Source organism: Sorex fumeus, unplaced genomic scaffold (genome assembly GCF_029834395.1).
Source record: "Sorex fumeus unplaced genomic scaffold, SorFum_2.1 ptg000007l, whole genome shotgun sequence".
NCBI classification, from domain to species: domain Eukaryota; kingdom Metazoa; phylum Chordata; class Mammalia; order Eulipotyphla; family Soricidae; genus Sorex; species Sorex fumeus.
Genome location: NW_026606064.1, coordinates 25031617 through 25052411, shown reverse-complemented (window position 1 = coordinate 25052411; position 20795 = coordinate 25031617). Strand labels below are relative to the sequence as shown.

General features: G+C 45.2%; 1 protein-coding gene across 5 annotated transcripts in view; it reads right to left on the bottom strand.

Annotated features, from left to right (window-relative positions):
* Positions 1-20547, bottom strand: part of MPPED2 (metallophosphoesterase domain containing 2) — a 206634-nt gene extending 186087 nt beyond the window's left edge. The window contains exons 1-3 of one of the 5 annotated variants that reach the window (XM_056136719.1): positions 19952-20547; positions 13802-14050; positions 633-655 (exon numbers count right to left, since the gene is read on the bottom strand). In XM_056136719.1, the coding sequence (XP_055992694.1) occupies positions 633-655; positions 13802-13929 (151 nt within the window). In that variant the 5' untranslated portion in view covers positions 13930-14050; positions 19952-20547. Of the gene's footprint in view, positions 1-632; positions 656-13801; positions 14051-14149; positions 14171-18184; positions 18309-19951 lie in introns of those variants that run through there. The other 4 variants (XM_056136687.1, XM_056136696.1, XM_056136703.1 and 1 more) reach the window with 4 other exon arrangements.
* Positions 20548-20795: the final 248 nt, after the last annotated feature.

Genomic DNA, 20795 nt, shown 5'->3' with positions numbered 1-20795 from the left:
TTTAGTCACCCATACTCAGAATTGCATTGCATACTCTAAATTTAAATTTTGTTTACCTTTAAATAAAAAAGTAAAAGATTCCTTCATTATCCAGTAACAATCCTGTTATAAAGGTATTATCTGTATTAAACCCAGTCACATATTTCTTAAATTATTCTCTAAGATCTTTGAGAATTTGCTACTTTGGACAAAAGTACAGTTCTTTAAAACACACACGGGAGAATAAAAATCAGTTCACATTAAGCAAAATGCACTATTTCTATGATCGAAGATGACCAGGTTTCCTGGTTTTCATTTCAGGAAAGAACTCATAATAGGGGCAACTGTCAGTCAGACTCCCGGTAATCAGGCTAAAATATCTTAATTGATGTCATGCTTCTAGCCAATAATTACTGATGTCAAACAGGATCAATTAATAAGCACTGACGTATAGTTAAAACAGTACACTTTCTAATTCCTCAGCTTGTAAGTTAGAAAACAAAATAGGAAACCCAAATCATTTGGGCCAAGTTGAAAGTGAAACTTGAACATATTTCCTATGTTAGAGATGAGAGTTCACTACTGTCAAGTTAAGTGTCAACTGAAGGCAGGAGAGATGACAGCATTAGTGTAGGAGTATCAGAAATACTCACTCTGAGCTTCATCCAGCTCCATCCTGAAAAAAACACGGGAGACTTAAATAAGTTACCCTTTCTTAAAGCCACGTATACCATCAACTCTAAATATCAGCTCTTGAAATGAATGAATGAATACCAGGGGCTGCACACTTCCTGGGGCAGCACTTAGCTTCCCTCGAATCCCTGTCAAATCAGTTCTCATCCACTCATTCAACAGGTACATAGAGAATGCCGAGAACGTGCCCAGTACTATGATGGGTGCTTTGGACACAGGCAAAAGTAAATCAAGGAGCTGGAGCGATAGCACAGCGAGCAGTGCATTTGCCTTACACGCGGGCGACCTGGGTTCAATTCCCAGCATTCCATGTGGTCCCCCAAGCACTGCCAGAAGTAATTCCTGAGTAGATGAGCCAGGAGTAAACCCTGTTCAACATCGGCTATGACCCAAAAAGCCAAAAAAAAAGTAAACCAAGGCTGCATTGCTGCCTCCAGATAGGTGAGAGCTCTAAGACAGATAAACATCACACTAACAATTAGAAAATACACATCAAAAGTCTGACTAAGAAACAGCATTACTTGTAAAGTCTGAGTTGACAGAATGAGTCCACCTCCCGGGGGAGGGGAACAGGGTCCCCTGAAAAGTGAGCAGGAGGATGGAAAGAGGCAGGAGTTTGGGGGGAGAAGGGCAGGGCTGTCGATATCATTCAGAGGGTCCGAGTTTAGGGCAATAACCATCAGCCTGCTGTGCTCCCCAGCATCTCTCAGGGCCCTTCCACTCAGAAAACTTAAAAATGAACAATTCAGGAGGCCTGCCTAGAAAGTCAAACAGCCTATCTTCTCTTCAGTGTCCGTGCTCCAAATTCAGACAGGACTGAAGACCTTGGGAAAAATCGGTGGACAGATCACCAAAGTTGGCGCTAGCTGCTGCCAAATGTCTGGCTGGCACCACTGTACACACTAAATTGGCCATAAAACCCTCACTGTAGTCTTGCTCTTCTCAAAGGAAATCATTTTGCAATCCACAATGAGGCTTACCCAGCGGCCCTGGGGGCGGAGGGGGGGAGATGGAGGGGACTTGAAATTTTTAGCTTAACTCAATTGCATGGTTTAGGACCAGAGTTTCGTGTTTCAGATGTGCAGACAGGTAACCCGATCCCATCAGAGTTTTAATGGCTTCTCAAAAATCCAAAGTGTTAAATCCTTTTCCCAGTCTCCCCGAGAGCAGTCTGAGGGTACATTTTTCCCTCAAACTCAATGTCACTTTTTTTCCATACTCAAACTATTCCTTAAGTGTGAAACTAATTCAATATTCATTCTTTAAATAATAAAGTCTGATTGTATCGTGTTCTAAAATGGCACACACACACCTACCCTACACCCTTAAAAAAAAAACACCAGAGAGAATAAAAGAAAAATATAAGTAGAATATGCAGAAACACTACTTTATTTCAGGGACAATTCTATTATCAGAATTCCTTAGAAGCCTGGAAAGCACATTTTGGGTTTTGTGAAAAGTGAAGGCAGCAGATGCAAGCAAATTCCACAAGTCCAGAAAAAGGTCCATCTCTGAGCATTTCTGAGCCGGACAGCAGGCCTGGAGCTGAAGGAAGTGTTTATGAAGTCTGGGCCTCAGGCTATCAGTAGGTTAACCTACACTCCATCTCTCCTTCCCAGTGTGGGAGATCTCTGGGGAGACAGCACTACATTAAAAAGTCTCAAAGTGGGGCTGGAGCGATAGCACAGCGGGTAGGGCGTTTACCTTGCACAGGGCCGGCCGAGCCGGGTTTGATTCCCAGCACCCTTATGGTCCCCTGAGTACCGCCAGGAGTGATTCCTGAGTGCATGAGTCAGGAGTAACCCCTGTGCAACGCCAGATATGACCCGAAAAGCAAAAAAAAAAAAAAAAAAAAAAAAAAAAAAAAAGCAAAAAAAAAAAAACCCAAGTCTCAAAGCAGGAGTTCTGGGGGTGGCTATCAGACACATTCAATTTAACAGGAACAAAAAAGTTCCAGTGATGACAGCAAGGGCCACCTTCAAAACTCTGCTGATGAGCCAGTGTAAATGTTTTAGACACCATCACGGAGAACCAAAATAATACTAATACCTCTTCCAACCACAACAATGCACGAAGCATACAGATACAAGGCAATGTGTTTTACGAAGACCCGAGCACCGGTTACCCTAGCCTTGGCTGTCACCTATTAAAGCGTACATTACAATCTCTGCACAGTAAGCAGAAACGCCCGCGGTAGAGAATGAAGCAAGCACATTCCAATGGCCCGGGAGGAGAGAGTCTGGATTCTGGCTATACCTTTCTTTCAGTTATTTGTTTTAAAGTTTCCCAATGGGTTCTTTTTTTTCCTATTTTTTAATTTTCCTAGATTTCAGCTGAGCCACAGAGCATCACTCCCAGACACTTCCTCCAGAGCACAGGCATCCATTCTGCCTTGTCCCTGCTCTTCCATTCCTGGCTTCATTGAGATAAAGTCTGGGGGGAGGGGGGAGGAGAAGGGGAGAGGGGGGAGGGGGGAAGGGGAAGGAAGAATTCCAGTTTGTCCCCCTACCCCCCACCCCCGTCCTGGTCCAGCACCTCACAAAACAGTGCTGTTTGTTTATAAGGTGACTCAACCTTCCCTGCGGAGTGTGGGGACTGCGACTAATGGCCAGAAAGCTCTTTCTAATTCTACACTTAACAAAATAAACACCTCATAAAGGCAGGTAAGCAGAAGCTGCTTTTCACTCAGGGCTGCTTTTCCTTAACAACCTTCGAGAGGGGCAAAATGTGCTGGCAGGGTGTGGGGGGGGGGGGCAGGGGGGGAACCAGCTCTTGAACACACAAAATCAAACTATGGCACCAAGAGATGGCAGGAAAAAAACATAACCCCCTTCCGTAAAGCTAAATGCTTTTCTTCCTGGGAAGCGGGTACCATCGCCCACAAACACAGTCCAGGAGGAACGTTACCACACATCCAGGCAGCGTGCAGAGGGTCTTAACTGCAAACTTGAGGCACTGCATTTCCTGACAAGCTGCCAGAGGACAGGGACCCTGCTTCCCCCGCCCCCACCCCTTCTTTGTCCTTAGGAAAATGAAACTCCAATTTCATGTCAGAGGAACTATTTTAAAAACATCTCCCCCCACCCTTTTCTCCTTCAAAGTGCAGAATTTATGGCAACAGATAATTAACAACAAATGACAAACAATCTGAGCAGTAAAGGTCCCAGTTTGGTTGCCAAGCTGATGGTATCAAATTCCAAGATAAACAGTGGAGCGTGCCGGCTGCCATTAGCATCAAGGCAGGGCTGAGATGGAGAGATGCAAAAACACAGCAGCCCACCCGCCATCAAGGGGCAGGACCAGGAGCAAACAACCTCCCAGGGATTGATTCTCTCTCCTCAGATCCTCAGGATTACCCCTGAGAGGGAAAAGGGCAGGGGAAGGCTCACTCCACTTGTTGGACAAGAAACCCAAGTCTTTCTGTTTCACCAGGGGCAAATATTTGATTCCTCTCTCTAGAGCTTTTGGGAAGAATTGGGAATGAATGTTCTCCAGGGGTTAACACTGCTTCCCAGTGGTTCATTGGAAGACTTGGCCCTCCCCAGTCTTCTCATCTCAGGGAGTGCTGGGTCAAACAGGTTTCCTTGCTACCAGCTGTGCCCAGAATGTGAGGGTGAAGAACAAAGTGAAAACAAGTTAACCTACAAAAGTCGGAATCTGAGCCCAACATATGGTAAGGCCCCTAGACACTAACAGATGGTGAACCTTGGGAAATCGCCATTTCAGATATTCTTATATTTCTCACAAGCCAGTTCTTCGTCCCCTGTTTGCCACAGGAATGTTCTCGACACACACTGAAACACAAACCTAAAGTTTTGAATCACCTAAGAAGGCCGAACAAATTGCTCCTTTCCGGAGATTAAAGCAGGTCAATGTATCAAAAATGGCTATTCTGATCCTTTCCCAGGCTGGATTCATTGGTATGGAGCGTTGGCATGTGATTTCCAGAAAGAGAACAGCACCATTTGTCTTATCTCCATGTTGACTGCTGTTTAGGGATGCTGAACCTCTCCTGGTGTTAAAGTCAGTCCCAAGGTCAGGTACTCCATAATTGCAAGAAAGAATTATGATCTAATGAGTAATCTGCTAGACTCCCCGTCCCATTCCTTCACACGTATCCCCCATTTTTCCTTTTCTCTACAGAACATGCCCCTCCTTCTGATATGTCTGTCTGCCCAGGCAAAAGCCATATGCAAAAGCAGATAATGCTTTAATAAAATATATGAACTATAAACCAAAAGGAAAAGATACAGTATTTGTGATTCTAAAAAAAAAAATCACTGAGAGGCTTCTATAGTTACCTCTGAATTCCTAAGATAATGCAAAGTAAAACAAAATAAAAAAAAAATAATTTCCCAAAACTCAGGACTGAAATAAATAAAATGTCTAAAAAGCTAAAAGAAAAAGCTAAACCTTTCAGGAAATTAGAAAAACATGCAGAAGTTGCTTAGCTGGTAGGAGACTAGTTTTTTTCTCCTGATTTCAGTTTTAAGTCTCTGTAAAAAAAGAATATTTAAAACTACTTGTACAAAAAATAACTAAAAAAATAAAATAAAACTACTTGTACAATATGTAGTTAGTTTTAAACTAGGTTTTTTGTGGCCCAAATATTAAAAACTAAATACTGAAATTAAGACAGTTTTCTTAGAGAATCAGTAGAAGAAACACCAAATAGCTCACTGCAAGATGGGTAAAGATTTTCCAATTCAAGAATTAGCAAAGCTTTGATCTGTAAGGTTACAGAGTCTACACAAATAAATTAATGAATTTAACTAGAGTTCATGTTTGGTACAGGGCTATGCAGTCTTTGAAAGAAATCACTACCAACAGATGAATTTCACAAGTGATTTAAATCTCGGAATTTCAAAACTCATTAACATTGAGCATGGAAAATGTAGCTGTTTGCTGTAATAAATGATCATGTTAATTTTTCTCTCTTTTTAAAGCTTGAGTCACGAGCTTTATTATTTAATTAAAAAAAACTGCAAAAATTTAAACAGAGTAGGGGGGCTTATGTTCTTGATTTGTGGTAAGAAAAAATATTTAAAAGTCTACAAAAACACATCTCATTTACAGATATTTCCAGAGGAACAGAAAGAAATTAAAGGTGGAAAAATCTTCAAAGCAAAATAGAACATAAATATGCCGGACTAGTAAACCCAAGAGTTTCCTTTTTGCAGAGCTGGGTTTTCTACATAGACAAAGTTTCCAACATACTTTTTACATTTAAAAAATTGGGGCAGCAGACTAGTTTGAAGACCTGCAAAAGTGGGGTAGTTCTGTACACACTGATCGTAAAAGTAGCGGAGCTGTGCAGCATTCATTTCTAGCAAACTTTGAAAGTCTAAAGTGGAAGCAAAAACTGTAGTTGGTAGGAGAGCTGAGGAAACAGAAAAGAAGGAAGCCAAACAGAGTGGTGAAGGGATCTTCTGAAAAACTTGCAGATTTTCTCCTTCCAGGAAAGAGTTCAGAACTACCTAGAAGGCGTAGTCAATTAAGTGGCACTAGCTCTGTTTCTAGTATCTTAAAATCTACCTCTTCACAAGCTCCAAAATCTAAGAATGAAAATGATATATACCTCAAATACTGACTCCCTGTTTAGCTTGCTTGGCCATTTGTTTCTTCTCACTTGAAAAAAAGGAAGGAAGGAGGAAGGAAGGAAGGAAGGAAGGAAGGAAGGAAGGAAGGAAGGAAGGAAGGGAGGGAGAGAAAGAAGGGTGGGAGGGAGGGAGGGGAGAGGGAGGGAAGGAGGGAGGAAGGGAGGGGTCTAAATAAAAGTCAGGAGCTAGATTTGCACCCAAAAGAATCTGTTGACACACTCCCTGTGGCCACACTTTCCCTCTGAATCTTTACATCTACTCATGGAAGTAACTACTTCAGTATTGAAATCTAGGTATACCATACCTGATATTATATTTGTCAAAATTCTTTACCATCACAGCAACAAAAACCAAAAGCAAATAAACATAAACCACTCTACCCAAACATACAATGTGCATTCTAAGAATAAATCCATATGAACAAAATAAAGAAAAGAAAGAAAAAAATCTAATTTTAGGTGGCCTTTTTAATGCTCAGATGCAAACAAAGAAATGCACAGAATGGAAATAAACCCAGCTCAAAAAACAAGTGGAACTGTCACGGACCACAAGACTAGTATCCTCAGGGAGTGTATGGGAAAAGGAACTTATTTTAAAAAGAAATGAGAGAGGAAAAGAAAAATACCCTGTCTCTGTATATGAGCACAAACTAAAAGGGCTATTCAGCATCCCCACAACGAATTTCAGATTGAAAACATTAACAAAAATTATGGCCATGCTAATGTGCAGGCCAGTGATAAATTTGTAATGAGAATGAGAAAGTGGCTTACCAAGAGAAAAATGTTTAGAATTTTTTTTTCCCCAACCAGCTAATGCAGCCCAGCTCTGCAGCAGAAAATGAATGTCTACCTTGTTAGTAGGGTGCAGCTTTACAGAGCCCTAGACATTCATTCATGCATTCACTGATGTGAGGAGTCATTTCTCTTCTCTCACATGCACCTATCTCAGATGTCTCACGGTGATATTCTCTCCTACAGAATATCACTAAGGGTTGGGAATTGTGTTCTTACCATGAAGCAAATAAAACATAAGAAAAAGAATCAGGAATGTGGCACATGTCTTGCAAGTGTGAGGTCTGGGGTTTGATCCCAGGCACTGCCAGGGGCAGAGGGGGTCGGTCACAGCATTGTCTGGCACAGTTCCCACAAAGATTGTTTAAAAAAAAATCAAAGGTCCTAAATAGAATGGGAAAGACACTACTTACGGCCTTCTGGAAAATTCCTGGTCAGGAACCTTAAATTCAAAGGCACCAATTTGCTGAAGATCACAAAGCTAATCAGCAATCAAGACAAGACCAGAATACAATTTCCTGAAACACTGCCATAAAGTCTATATCAAACAATTTTTTAAAAAAATATTCATATAGTCTCTCTGCTGGTTTTCAAAAATGAATCTGAGACTGCTTCTTTTAAAAACATCCCTTCAGGTATAGGACTAAGAAGTAGGTAGTATCTTCTGTGCCCTCATTTTCTCATGCATGAGCAAGTTCAATTACACTGAAGTCTTTGGGCTATTCTTTGATTAGAACCTAAAATAGAAGGCGCCATCCAAAAAAACCAGGCCCAAAGGAAGTCGAGTTTTACATAAGAGGGAACTTTCAATGCAAATCTTGTAGACAAAACAGGGCTTTCAGAGAAATTACATTTTTGGATCTTTTTTTTGTTTGCTTTTGGGGCGGGCCACACCTGAGGATATACAGAGGTTAACCCTGTCTAAGCACCCAGAAATTACTCCTGGCAGTTCTGGGGAACCCAGGTAAGAGCCCTACCCTACCCATGCAAGGTAAGAGCCCTACCCACTTTTTCTCTCTTCAGCCCCTAAACCATTGCTTTTTTTTTTAAAAAAATCATTCTTTAAAAAAAAGAAAAACCTTTCTTTTCATGTGTAGTTGTTCTAAGAATCATCCAAAGTCTTCAAAAATATATAAAATAAAAAGTAAAAAGTAATTTTCAACTATCACTCCTAAATTCATTTCACAAGCCATTTCCTAAATATAAACTAGTAATATTTCTGCATATATTTTTAGACAATGGCACTAAAGCATTATTCTGAAGGGGGGGGGGCGAACGATAGTACAGCGGGTAGGGTGTTTGCCTTGCACTTGGCCAACCCTGGTTCAATTCCCAGCATCCCATATGGTTCCCTCAAGCATCATGCACTTCAGGAGTAATTCCTGAATGCAGAGCCAGGAGTAACCCCTGAGCATCGCTGGGTGTGACCCAAAAAACAAAATAAATAAATAAATAAAGCATTCTTCTGTAACTTTGCTTTTGATCCCAAAGATTACTGATACAGACCTGAAGGAAGTATTTACTTCCTACTACATTTCTGAACTGGATAAGAAAGAAACCTCAGAGCAGTCAAACACAAAATACTCTAAGAATGTGGCCAGGAACTGCGATGACCTACTACCCTAAAAGCTACACAGACCTTTTTCATTAGCAATTCCCATGCAACACTGACAGTTGCTACAACATGCAACAAAGTAGCAAGAATACAAAGGTGGGGGGGTGTTAGAGAGCTAGTACAATGGCTAGGATACTGTGCTACGTTCCTTGTGCAGCATATACCAGGTTCTATGTCCCAGCACCACAGGAGTGATTCCTGAGCATAGAACTAGGAGTAAACCCCTGAGCACTGCAGGGTATGACCAAAGCCCCCAAAATGAACACAAGTTGCACTGATCAGGTTTCTACAATAGTTTAGAAATAAGATAACACAACTCAGGCTCAAGGGTTAGGAAAAAAAGGAAAAAAAAAAACCCTAAATACTACCATGGCATCTACCAAACACTTTGAAGCACTCTAGGCCATATACACCACCTGATTTTTTATCAGTTATCTGAAAGACTTCTTAAAGCCATTATACACAGGATAAGTAGCTGGGCCTTCATTACCCAGTCAGGCCAGTAACTGGTAGTGCCAGAAACTAACATTTGCATACAGAACTCTGACTGCAAACCACAATTCTCAGTTTCCTTTTGAGTATCATACTTGTTCCCCAGTTCAAGCTTTGCACTCGATTTTGGGTCATTATTATAAACTCTTCATATTTCTGTAAAGAGTCACAGTGATAAGCTGGGGGTGGGGTGGGGATTTGCTAAGACACTGATGGGATACAAGGGCCTAAGTGCAGCCCAAGAGCAGTTAGGTTCCTAACTGTGTGTTGGCTCAGAATCACCAGTGAACACCCAGCTCAAGGACTCCTGCTCTCAGTGAAGTCATGCCCATTGAGTGGCTGGAGAATGTGACACATGGTTTATGCTGTTCAGAAGCATCAAGCCAGGAAAGTTTGTGAATGATGACTCCTCGAGGATGAGACAAAACTGAGCTGTGATTTTTTTTATTCTCTTCATTTGTTAAACTTCACTGATTCTCAAAATGAATTGAGACAGCTTAGAATCAAAAAAAAAAATTGCAGAACCCATAAACCAATCTTCAATGACAAGAGGCAATGTTTATTAGTAGAAACTCTACACAAAGCACTTGAGAAGTGATATTGTTTTTAACCTTCAAAAAAACCCTTTGAGACAGGCCCTACTTTTATCATTCACCTTTTGCAGCGGGAACAACAAAACACAGAAAAGGTAATACATTTCTCCACGGTTGGTTTCACAGCAGTAAGAGGTACAATGAGGTGGCTAAAATCCAACAGCCAGAATCCACTGGAGATGTTGTCCACTTTGCTACTCTTTCTCCCAAAAGGAGGTAAAAAGAACAAGAGCTAAGGAGGGATCCAAGACCTCTGACAGCCACATAGATTAGCAAAATGATTGAAACTGAAAATAAAATTTGAATAGAGCTTCCTAGCAACCCAAACCATTTCTTAAAGCAGCCTAAACCATTTCTTTTAAAGCAAAATGGGTGGCATTAACTTCAGGTAGGTGACCAAAGTTGGAGGTTATCTGGAACTGGGGAGTAGAGGTGGGTGGAAGGGGTCTCCCAGAACATGGAGCTTTCAGGGCAGAAACTGAAATGACTGAAACCCCTCCTAAAAAGGTTTAATGATATTTTATCAGGGCCCAAGTATGAAAATCATATAAAATCTTTAGGGTATTTCAGAACTATATCAGCTCCTTTAGCACCTCCTCCCACCACCATTAAAAATACAAACTTATTTTTTGACTTTCTGCTGGGAAAAGACGAAGGCACTGTAGAAAAAGGAAGCCTTGTTCATTCTGGATTTTCAATCATCACATCGAATATTATGTTCAAGAAGCAGGGTATAAAAAGCACACAAATTCTGGCTTAAATTCTGCCCTGTCACCTCCAGCTTTTAATTTTCTCTCCCAAGGTCAGATAAGATTGCTTTCTTTAAAAAAAAATTGCTGAAGTCATAGGGAGAGACACAAGCCAATGATTCTTAGAAAACTGGGTGGCAGCCTGGAAGACAGATTAGCAGGCTGCTGCAGAGCTTGGTTTACAGGAAAGAGGCACAGGTTCAATCCCCTGCACTGCATGGTCTTCCTGAGCACCGCCAGGAATAAACCCTGAGCTAAGTCACATCTTACAAATCAACGAGGAATCTATAGCTGACAGAGCTCAGTCATCACTCCTGGCAGTGCTCAGGGGACCATAAGTACTGTCTTGTATGGATGCAAGCAAGCACCTCCTAAATGATCACTCCATCCCCTTTAGTCACAATCTGAACCTTAACTTAGCATCTCAGGGCTAAAAAAATGCTTACCTAGAATATGGAAGCAACAATGGCTACAAATCAATGATGGTTAAGTCACTTGGCACCAATGTTTCTGGAGAGCAAACTGAGCCTTAGAAGAAGGAAGTCAAGTGCCCACAGTGAGTCACAAAACTGAGATGATAAAAAACAAACTAAGTGGGAATTAAGAGCAAAGCGGCATGCTAGAAACTCCACCGAGCTGAAGAAATTCTCAGACTAAATATTTTATATTTTCCAGATAATTTAAGTTTCTCTTTTGATTAAGGGTGCACTCTCTCCCATGTGCACACATGCATGTGCGCGTGCTAGCTCTCCCCTCTGCCCGTCCCCTCTGGAAATACAAGGTGATCAGACATCAGACTTGCCCAACTATTGCAGACCACCCAGGGCACTAAGCACTAAGCACTGGGAAGCCAAGCACTGGGAAGCAAAGCCAGGGGAAGTAAGGCCAGCATCTGGACAGCAGACACCTAAATGCAGGCAAAATGTCTCAGCAGGACAGAAACATCCCAGTGAAAATCTACAGATCTCAATCACAATTTCTCATCTCAATGCACAATCAAATCACATGGATTAATGACTTAATCAGTGTGTATTTCTGAGCACTTCTACCTGCTCAGAAGCCCCTCATAAGTGATTGTATTAAGAAATGAACATTATAAAATAATACCACAGAGACAAAAGGACATGATCTGTATTTACATGGAGAGTAAGAAGAAATAAGTTAAGAAGCGACTAAGCTTGAAAGAAACACCAAACAAGATCAAGTTGGGGAGTGGGGTGTGAGGTCAGTTTAGTTTGGGGTAAGATCATGTTTCAGCAGACATGTATGGGTGTGAGCTGGTTGGGTGTGCAGAAGAAGCACTTCTAGGTTGGGACACGCATATGTCTCTCAAAACAGCAAAGACAATTTCCTGAGCTAGAAAGGCTCAACGTGTGTTGGCAACCATGAACTAAATCCTGGTTGTGCAGGAATTCAAAGTTCAGGCAAGGCGCAGACAGAGGAAGGGGCCTGGGTGGTACTGTGGGAAGCCTGGGAAAATATCTTCGAGTCTATCAAGACTTGCCAGGCAAACCTTCAGTTCACAGCTCCATTCTCATCTAATCCCTGAGATTTCTTATGTCTAGCTGCAACTACCACTGTGATTCACTATTCACCAGGGGAATCTCCTGGTCACAAACAAGTAAAAAGAACACTGAAGTTCCCCACAGTCATTCTTGAAGAAATTGGGGACAAAACTTTCTTTCTCTTGCCTGAATAAAAACAGGTTCCACAAAGTTCTTTACTATTGTTTAGTACAAAATGTCACAGCAGCAAGACAGAGTTAAAGGCATCCTAATGGCCATACACAAAGATTCAGTAACACAGTTGAAGGAAAAAGAATAAACAGATGCAGAATAAAAATAATATTTGAAATGAACAGTTATTGCTCAAAAATTCATCTTAGCAAAAAGGTTAATCCAGCTAAAAATGTTTTCTTAGAATCATGCCACTTCATAATCATGATTCATTTAAGTATAAAAAAATCTTAAAAATAGTCTGGCAAAAACCAGGTATGACCTCCTCTTTATTTCCTTTTATTTTTTTTCTTTTTTGCTCAGGCTGCTATTTCAGTATTACCACATTAAAGAAACCCCATCATAAGTAATTCATTGACCATACAAAGTGTACTTGCAAAGTAGCATCTTAATATTTACACTAATACCCAGGCAAAGAAAATAACTTTTTGTTAGGTCAGCGTTTTTTTTTTTCTGAGAGTAGTGTGTATATTTTGAGACATGCTAGCATGCATGCTTGTGTGTGTGTGTGTGTGTGTGCAAAAGGAGAAAGGGCAAGCAGAGTTCCTACAGCCTTTCTGCATTAGTGAAAAAAAGCTTGTGAGTTTGACATGCCCATGTTCAGAGATAGGGGGGTTGGTTGGAGGGGGGAAGAAGTCAACGGAGCCCTAACCTCCATTATCTCTTGACTATACAATAGTTTTCAAAGAGGTTTAGTCCTATTAAGAAAGACTCATGTTAGACACTGGAAGGGTCTAATAGAGAATGAGCACTGGGCCCTGAACCAACAAGGGAGATGTGACCTTTTGGCCCCTCCAGCTAAAGCCCGGCGCATCCCGTTGCAGAGGGACAGAAAAGCAGCCTGTGTGCATCCAGGTGCCAAGAAATCTCTGCCTCTGGATTTCTCCCACACTTTCTTCCTCCTGAGATCGCAACAGGGTTTAAATAGTATCCGGGAGAAGAGAAAAAAGTACAATTCCTGGAACCAAGTGTTCTACCATCCCTTAATCCTTTGTTCCTCGCATTGTTTAAACCCTACAGCATGCAACACACGTTCTACTAGCAACAGGCAAGACAATGGATTTGGCAGTAGCTGACAATTAGTCCCAATTAAGCCAATTTCCCAGCTGAATGTAAAGGGGAGGTAAGGTGAGGTATGGGGGTAGGCAGGGGGAGGGAGAAATAAAATTTTTAATAAATACCTTATCACAGAAGCAAGGAATACAATGTAGAGAAAACTGAACCTGGGGGTCTGGAGACTCTGCCCAAGTTGCTAGAGTGACATTTTGGAAATACTTGACCCTCTCTGTGGTTAACCTCAAAATGCCAACAACCAATCACCAGCTCTCTGGGGCTCTGAAGTTCTCCAGTCAAACCCGTTGAAAGTATTCTGAAAAGTGGCAATGTTCCACAGATGGAGGGGATTTCTCCAAGCAGTACTGAGAATCAGCAAGACCCACATGTTTTTCAAATCCTGGACTTTTATTCTCCCTGAGAAATCATTAGTGACTTTCTTACTTTATTTCTATTTTCCTGATTGCTCACTCTTAGACGCTCATGGGGGAGATACTTACATATGCACATGTGGTGGCTGGAATCTGCTCTGGTTGATGTTGTAGTGTGTGAAGGCCTGGGTGGGGTTCGAGCTGTATTCGTCCACCGTTATGGTCACTTTGCCTTGAGAAGGGATCCCATGTGCCATCCTTCCTTCCTCTAGGCATGAGCCATTCACCACTTTCCAGAGCAAAGGACGGAAGCAGGCATGGTGCGTTTCAGCCAGCCTCTGAACCCAAGGATCTACTCATCAATACAGCTGTGTGTGTCTGGAAAAAAAAATTAGAAGATGAGAACAAAGAAAAAGAGGGTCACTCTAAGAGACATTAACAATGACGCCTGGATGAGAAATTGGTTCAGGAAAAAACCTTAATAAGTGTGGTCGCCTTGTGGACACAACCTTGCCGGTGTTGCTATCTATCGTGCACGCACTTCAGGGTGGACATTACACTCTGTAGGACCCTGCTGGCTGCTAGCAAATCATCTCGATGGCATTCAAACTAAGATTTCCTCTTTAATTATAATTATGGCACTTAGCGCGAATTACGAAAGGGACATAGCCACAGTTGCCATGGTGTCTAGCTATAAATGGTTTGTGCTCTAAGTGGAGACTCTTCCAAACCTTCCCTGCTAATTGGAATGTTTGGTTTGTACAAAGTTGGTGTCATATGATAATTTGAAATCTCAGCTTAATAGAGCCTCATCATGCAAAGGCAAAGGTAAATTTGCAGTGCTGAGCTCAGATACCGTAATACATAACACATAATACAAATATGTGTATGTATACATATTACTCGTAACACTCAGTATGCACATGTAATACACCCACTGTGCAGAGCATTTACTCTTTCATAAGCAGCTCCCCATTATCTGTACTTGTTCACTTCCTGGGAAATATACCCAGCTCATTGTGGTAAATCACTCTATGGCAAGGCAAAATCCTTTGTCCCAAATGTACTATAATATCTTTCTACCCCTCAGCCACTCTGGAAAAAGTCAATCACACCCAGGTAAGGATAACCACTCTGGATGACCTCTGCTCTTAGAGGCTGGACGGAGCAAAAAAAGGCAGATAGCCATTATATCCACTACCTCATTCTTGCTTGGTGTTGCCTAATTCTTAGTAATTGGTTTCGTACTTTAAAAGACAATTCCAGGGGCTGGAGAAATAGCACAGCGGGTAGGGTGTTTGCCTTGCACACAGCAGGCCCGGGTTCAATTCCCAGCATCCCATACGGTCCCCCGAGCACCACCAGGAGTAATTCCTGAGCGCATGAGCCAGGAGTAACCCCTGTGCAATGCCATGGGTGACCCAAAATGAAAAAAAAAATAAGACAATTCCATTGGTTCTGGCTCTTTCTACATAAATGTCAATATAAAATTTGCTGTCCTGGGTTCAGAAAATGAACCATGTTCACTGTTACAGCCAGTGTGCAAAAACGGAAGAAAACAAATCTCTGCAACAAAACTGCTGCCACTGGTGAGTGTAGCAGAGAAGCAGCGGGTAGCACACTCCTTGGGTAACCCTTGGGTAACCCATGCTCTTACTTTAAGTGCTTCACAACAGAATATACGTGCCATGTGCACCATTAAACTCTGGGAATCTTAGCTGCTATCTCAAATAAAAATATTTAGAATAATAAGATTAGATTTAAATCTGGCATGAAACACCTTAAATATCGAGCAAAAGGCAGATGGCCTGCCATAGGCCATTTATTTTATTATTTTACAACCCGGGGCTTGTGTCGTCCTCCATATGCTAGCTAGGCTAAGAAATTCCACAGTGTTCTACTCACATCACTGCCGGCTTCTTATTAGCAGAGCAAGCTAAATAACACCCACCTTGCCTGAGTTCCTACTATACTAAAGCCTTGCCAAGAGATGAACCTCTGGGTACTCTGGCATTTTAAACAATGTGTCACACTGACTTCTCTTTCTTCTTCCTGACTTCCTGGGAGGTATGAGTCCTTTAAGCACCAGTTGATAGACATGCAGGCCAGGAGGATTAACTAAATTAAAATCTTTCCCTGCTCCTCTGATGTAAGATATCTATAAGAACTGCTTACAAATCATAATGTAGCAGTTTTCATACCAAGTTTGCAGCTGTTTCCTGAATTTCCCCCCACAATTATATTTTACTGTTATTTTGCATAACAGTAAAACACAACACCTGCTTCAAATTGCAGTCCTGTTCTAAGTACTGTAATTCTCTTTTGAGACACAAAGTACTGAGACACTACTGAAGCGCAAAACTGCATAATTGCGCTGTGCTGAAAAGTAAATACAAATGAAAACATCTTCCTGTTATAGAAATGACTGTCATTAAAAAGAATGTTAGCCATCAAAGCACAGAGGGGGAAAAATACACATTTTCAGACGGCGAGAACTTGGTGTTTGCATAAATTAGAGAGTGGTGTAAAAATTACATGGCAATTCTTATGTTCCTGCCATCAATGCCTATTGTGTGAATACAGAACATTAAGAAGCAAGAGAAACAAAATGCAAGTCTAGACCATTGTGACCTCTCAGTAACAATCTCTGGACTGGGTGCCAGAAACAGCTTAAATGTTTCTGGGGTAAACTCACTAATTAAACGAAGCAAAATGGACCAGAAATAAAATATGCATACCTAATACACAAAAATCCATGCAATGACTTATACATAGCCTGGGAGCCATCCCATTTGAAGCAAGGAAGAGGTAGAACTTAGAAAGGTCAATTCCCACCCCTACCTGGAGCACTGTATCCTAGCCCACATACAAACGATTGCCTTCCAAGCCAGTGCTCCTCTGTAGCTCCTCACACCTCTGCCCCAGCAAGACAAACTGAACATCTTTTCATCAACAAGCACTGGCCCCTGGAACTCTGGAGGGCTAAATGGGTGGCTGGCACCTCATTTGAATTCATCTTTACCATGTTCGCTTTCAAATATTTTATCGAAAGTCTGCACCTGCAGCGTCTATCTTCTTTAATCTGGAGTCCTTTGAAGAAAATGTCAGACAGAGCAAAGAGCTTCAAAACTTTCACAGGAACCTCTACAGACCAGTCAAGAAAAGGCTTCTATTAAAAAAAAATCCACTATATTCATCCCCACTCACATCTCAGAAAATGAACATATCCTAAAAAGGTTCAACACAAACACCTGTGAGATACATTCAACACAAACAGAGATTGGCAACAATGTAGCCCTTCTTTCCAACCTGAGAGATTTGGGGAGAGCTTGAAACAAGCCAGAATGAGACTCTGCTCAGAACTATCATGAATCTACACCACTTTGATTCATGCGCAGGAAAAGATTCCTGCTGACCAGCATAGGAACTTCTCATGCTCATCATACTTTGCATTTTACATATATTTAAGAGGCTGGTCTTTTTTTTAAAAAAAAAATCTTTCACTTTATACTTCCACGTACTTCCACACATTTACTCTACAAAACAAAGGAACTGGATACTAACTGCCAGAAATCCCAAAGAAAAAAAATTAAAAGATACTGGCAGTGCCAAGCATTTGTGCTGGTGCTAGTTTGATTTTCTCTTTAAAAAAAATCATGTGAGCATATTTAGCATTTCCTAGACAGCAATCACTTCTCCCGTCTTAAGCTGTTCAACTAGCAACGTTCGGTTCCAGGAATCGAGCCGGAAAGCCTTTTGAAAGTCGACTGGCAATGAAAGGATTAAAATCCCAGGAATGATAGAACTGTCTCCACCTCCTAGACACCAGAAAGTACAATTTACCAAAAGTTTCAAAGCAACAACTCTCGGTGTCTCTGGTCGGCAGCGCCTATGAGAAAGAAGCCCGCAATTTCCGTTTTAAAACAAGGATGCTCATGTTTAATCCTTGCCTCCCCTCACTCCCACCCTCACCCCACCCCCAAATCGCCCGGCGGCCGGGCTGATCTTGGGAACACGTCTGCTCCAATTCCGCCAGATTCGCGCTCTAGTCCCACTTCGACCGCACAAACGTTCTCCAATCACTGCCTGGACTCGCGCCCCTAAGGTCTTAAAGCACCCCTCCGGGTCCATCCCGGCATCCCGAATCACAACAGTCTTTCATCCCTAAGAGGTGGCCAGCACGCCTTCACAACGGCTTCTCTGGCAGGACTTTGGCCGGGGACCCCCCAGGCTCCAGGTACCTCGGTCCGGAGCGCGGCCCCTCCCTGCCCTACCCCCACCCCCCCACTTACACCTGAGCTTGTCTCCAGCACTGCAGACAACAGGCTGGCACATTCTTTCGGAGGAAGGGCAGGACTTTCTCTCCCGCGCCTTTGGCAACGAGGACAGTCTATATATGGTGGGGCGGGGGGCGCGGAATTCACTACTTTGGATTGGTTTGTTTGTTTTAAATCTAGGGTGGGCAGTTGGGGATCCTGGGGGGGGGAGACTTGAGCGACTGCAACTACTCACACATCCACATCGGAACACGCGCGCGCGCACACCCCCTGCCCTCTCGGCTCGCGGCCACCTCCTCGGGGTCACAGCTCCCCCTTTCTTCCAGAAACACCAGCTCGCCTTATTCGCTCAGTCCCCCGCTGCCACCGCCGCCGCTGCCGCCGCCGCCGCTGGCACTCCTTGGCGCTGGCGCTCACGGCCCCCGGCTCCACTGGGCGCCGGTCTTTTCTTTCTCTCCCTCTCCCCCAGCCCGGGAGTGATTGATGACCACCGGCGGCCAATGGCTCTGACATCGCGCCATCCTCGCTGGAGCATCACAGCCCCACGCCCCCGACGTCAGCCTCCTGGGCGCGTTGGCATCCCCGAACCCTCGGAGCGGAGCCCGCGCGCTCCGGGCCGCCGCCGCCGCGTCGGTGCACTCTGCCCCCGGAGCTGCCCGGCTGCTTCCCAGGAGCGGCGGAGCAGGAAAGAAGAGGGGCAGAGAGCTTTGAAAAAGGGGGTGTGGAAGCCACGGATCTCGCCCGCCTCCCCGGCTAAGCACGGCAAATCTTTTCTTTCACTTAAAGTTTTGTTTTTCCACCCTGACCTGTTTGTGTTTGCTTACAGCATCTCAAATCAATTGCACATTTTCCATGACCCGCATTTACACTTAATTTGGAGTGAATTGGGGAGTGAGGGGGATAAACGTTTTATATCAATCTAGCCTACCGTAGTAGCCTTCATTCGAACTCCCTCCCCGGTCTCCGGGAAAAAAAAAATGACCTCTTCACTTTCTAGGCCTTAAAAAAAAATTCTTTTTTAATTTAAAAAAAAAAAAACCCGTCCATTCAAGGGTTCCAAGGTTTTCCAAAGGTAGTCCGGTGCCACGTAAATAGCCCCCAAACTAAAGCTTCGGTAGCGAATTCCCGCGGCAAAGGTTACTTTTCCTCGCCGCACGTCCCCCGCGCCGCCCTGCCCCGACCCCCTCCCGGGTCTCGCTCTGCAGGCTGCGAGCGTGGAGGCTGCAGGCGGCCCGGGGAGAGCGAGGTTGGGGCGCGCGGGACCGGGTGAGAATAAGCCCCGCGCCGGAGCGTCGCGCGCGCGCGGGCGGCCCCGGGGGCGGCCACCGAGCGCGGCCCGAGCACAAAGCTGCGCGGCGCCTTCCCCGGCCGCGGGCGCCCGGGGCTCGGGCCAACACAATGCACCCGGGCCTAGGCCGGGGAGGCTCGAACACAGAACCCCGGGACTTTCTAGTAAACAGCTCGCCGGGCACCAGTCCCCACCCCCATCCCCGGCGCCCGACTCTCGCCGCTATCTGCGACCGCCACCACCCCGTCCGCCTCTCGGAAGAAACCCCGGCGGAGGGATGGTGGTGGTGGTGCTGCTGCTGCTGGTGGTGGTGGTGGTGGTGGTGGTGGAGGAGAGGTGGGGACCCCTGAAAGGTCGGGGGCCGAGGACTGGGCATCTGGACGGTCGGAGGATGAACGAGGGGCGAAAGGGGACACGATGCGGAGTGGGAGGAAGACAGCTCCGAAAAGAGAATTCGCTTGGGCTCGGGGCTTGGAAATCAGCCCTCGTCGGGGTCCGAATTGTTCGGGCAGCGCCGGCCGGGGCGAATGTCAGGGGCACCGGGGCAGCCGAGGTCCGCAGCCTCCGAGCCCCTCGCACGCGCCTCTGACAAGGCACCTCTCCCCCGGACTCCGCTTTGTGTGTGCATTTTTTTCCCTTCCTCTCGCGCTCGGCACCAGCCGCCGGCCTCCTCCCCCTCCCCCGCCCTCCGCCTCCCTTCCCGGGCCGGATTACCTTGCCCGGGCTGCGCTCCGGATCCCGGGGATGCCTTCAGCGCCCGACGAGCCGGCGATCCATCGCCCAGCGGCCCGAGCCGGCGGGAGGCGCGCGGGGGGCGTGCGGGGGCGGCGAGGGGCGCCGGCGGGCCAGAACCTTCGACCCTGGAGGTCTCGCGGCGGGCTGGGGCGGGGGGCGAGGGGGAGGTGGAGGGCGCGGGGGGCGGGGGGAGGCCGGGAGCAGCCTCGATCTGGGGAGAGACCGAGCGAGGGGGCCGAGGAGCGGGAGCGAGGGCGCGGCGAGCCGGAGGGAGCGCGAGCGGTGCAGTGACAGGGACTGCCACTGGGGTCAAAGGAGCACAGCTCCAGGAAGCAGGGCGGCCGAGGCGCCGCTCCGTGCGCGCTCCCCGGCGGGACCCCGCGCCCCCGCGCGCCCCTCCAGCCGCTCTGGTTCCCCCTTCGAACCTCCACCCGCGCCCCCGAGGCCCCTGGGGTTGCAGGAGGAGGACGGAGCTGAGGGCGAGGCCGGCAGCCTGCTGGTGCTCCCGGGTCAAGCAGGAGGCAGGAAGCTGAGCTGCAAGTTCACCATCGGGAGTGTGATCGGCGTAAAACTGATAAGGGACCCGGGAGGCGGGGGCTGGAGGTGGAGGGGGAGGCTTCGGAGCCCCAGGAAAATAAAGGGAGTTTTCCCTCCAAATGGGCGTCTTCTGCCAAGAGAACACCAAGGCCCCCCACCCACCGACCTGCTAGCGCTGTCTGGAGTCTTGGCACCACTCCAGGCGCTGAGCTTGGCGCGGGGACCTGGGGAGCGGCTTGGCCACTGATCTCAGACTAAAGAAGGCGACCCTGGGTCTCCTCCCATC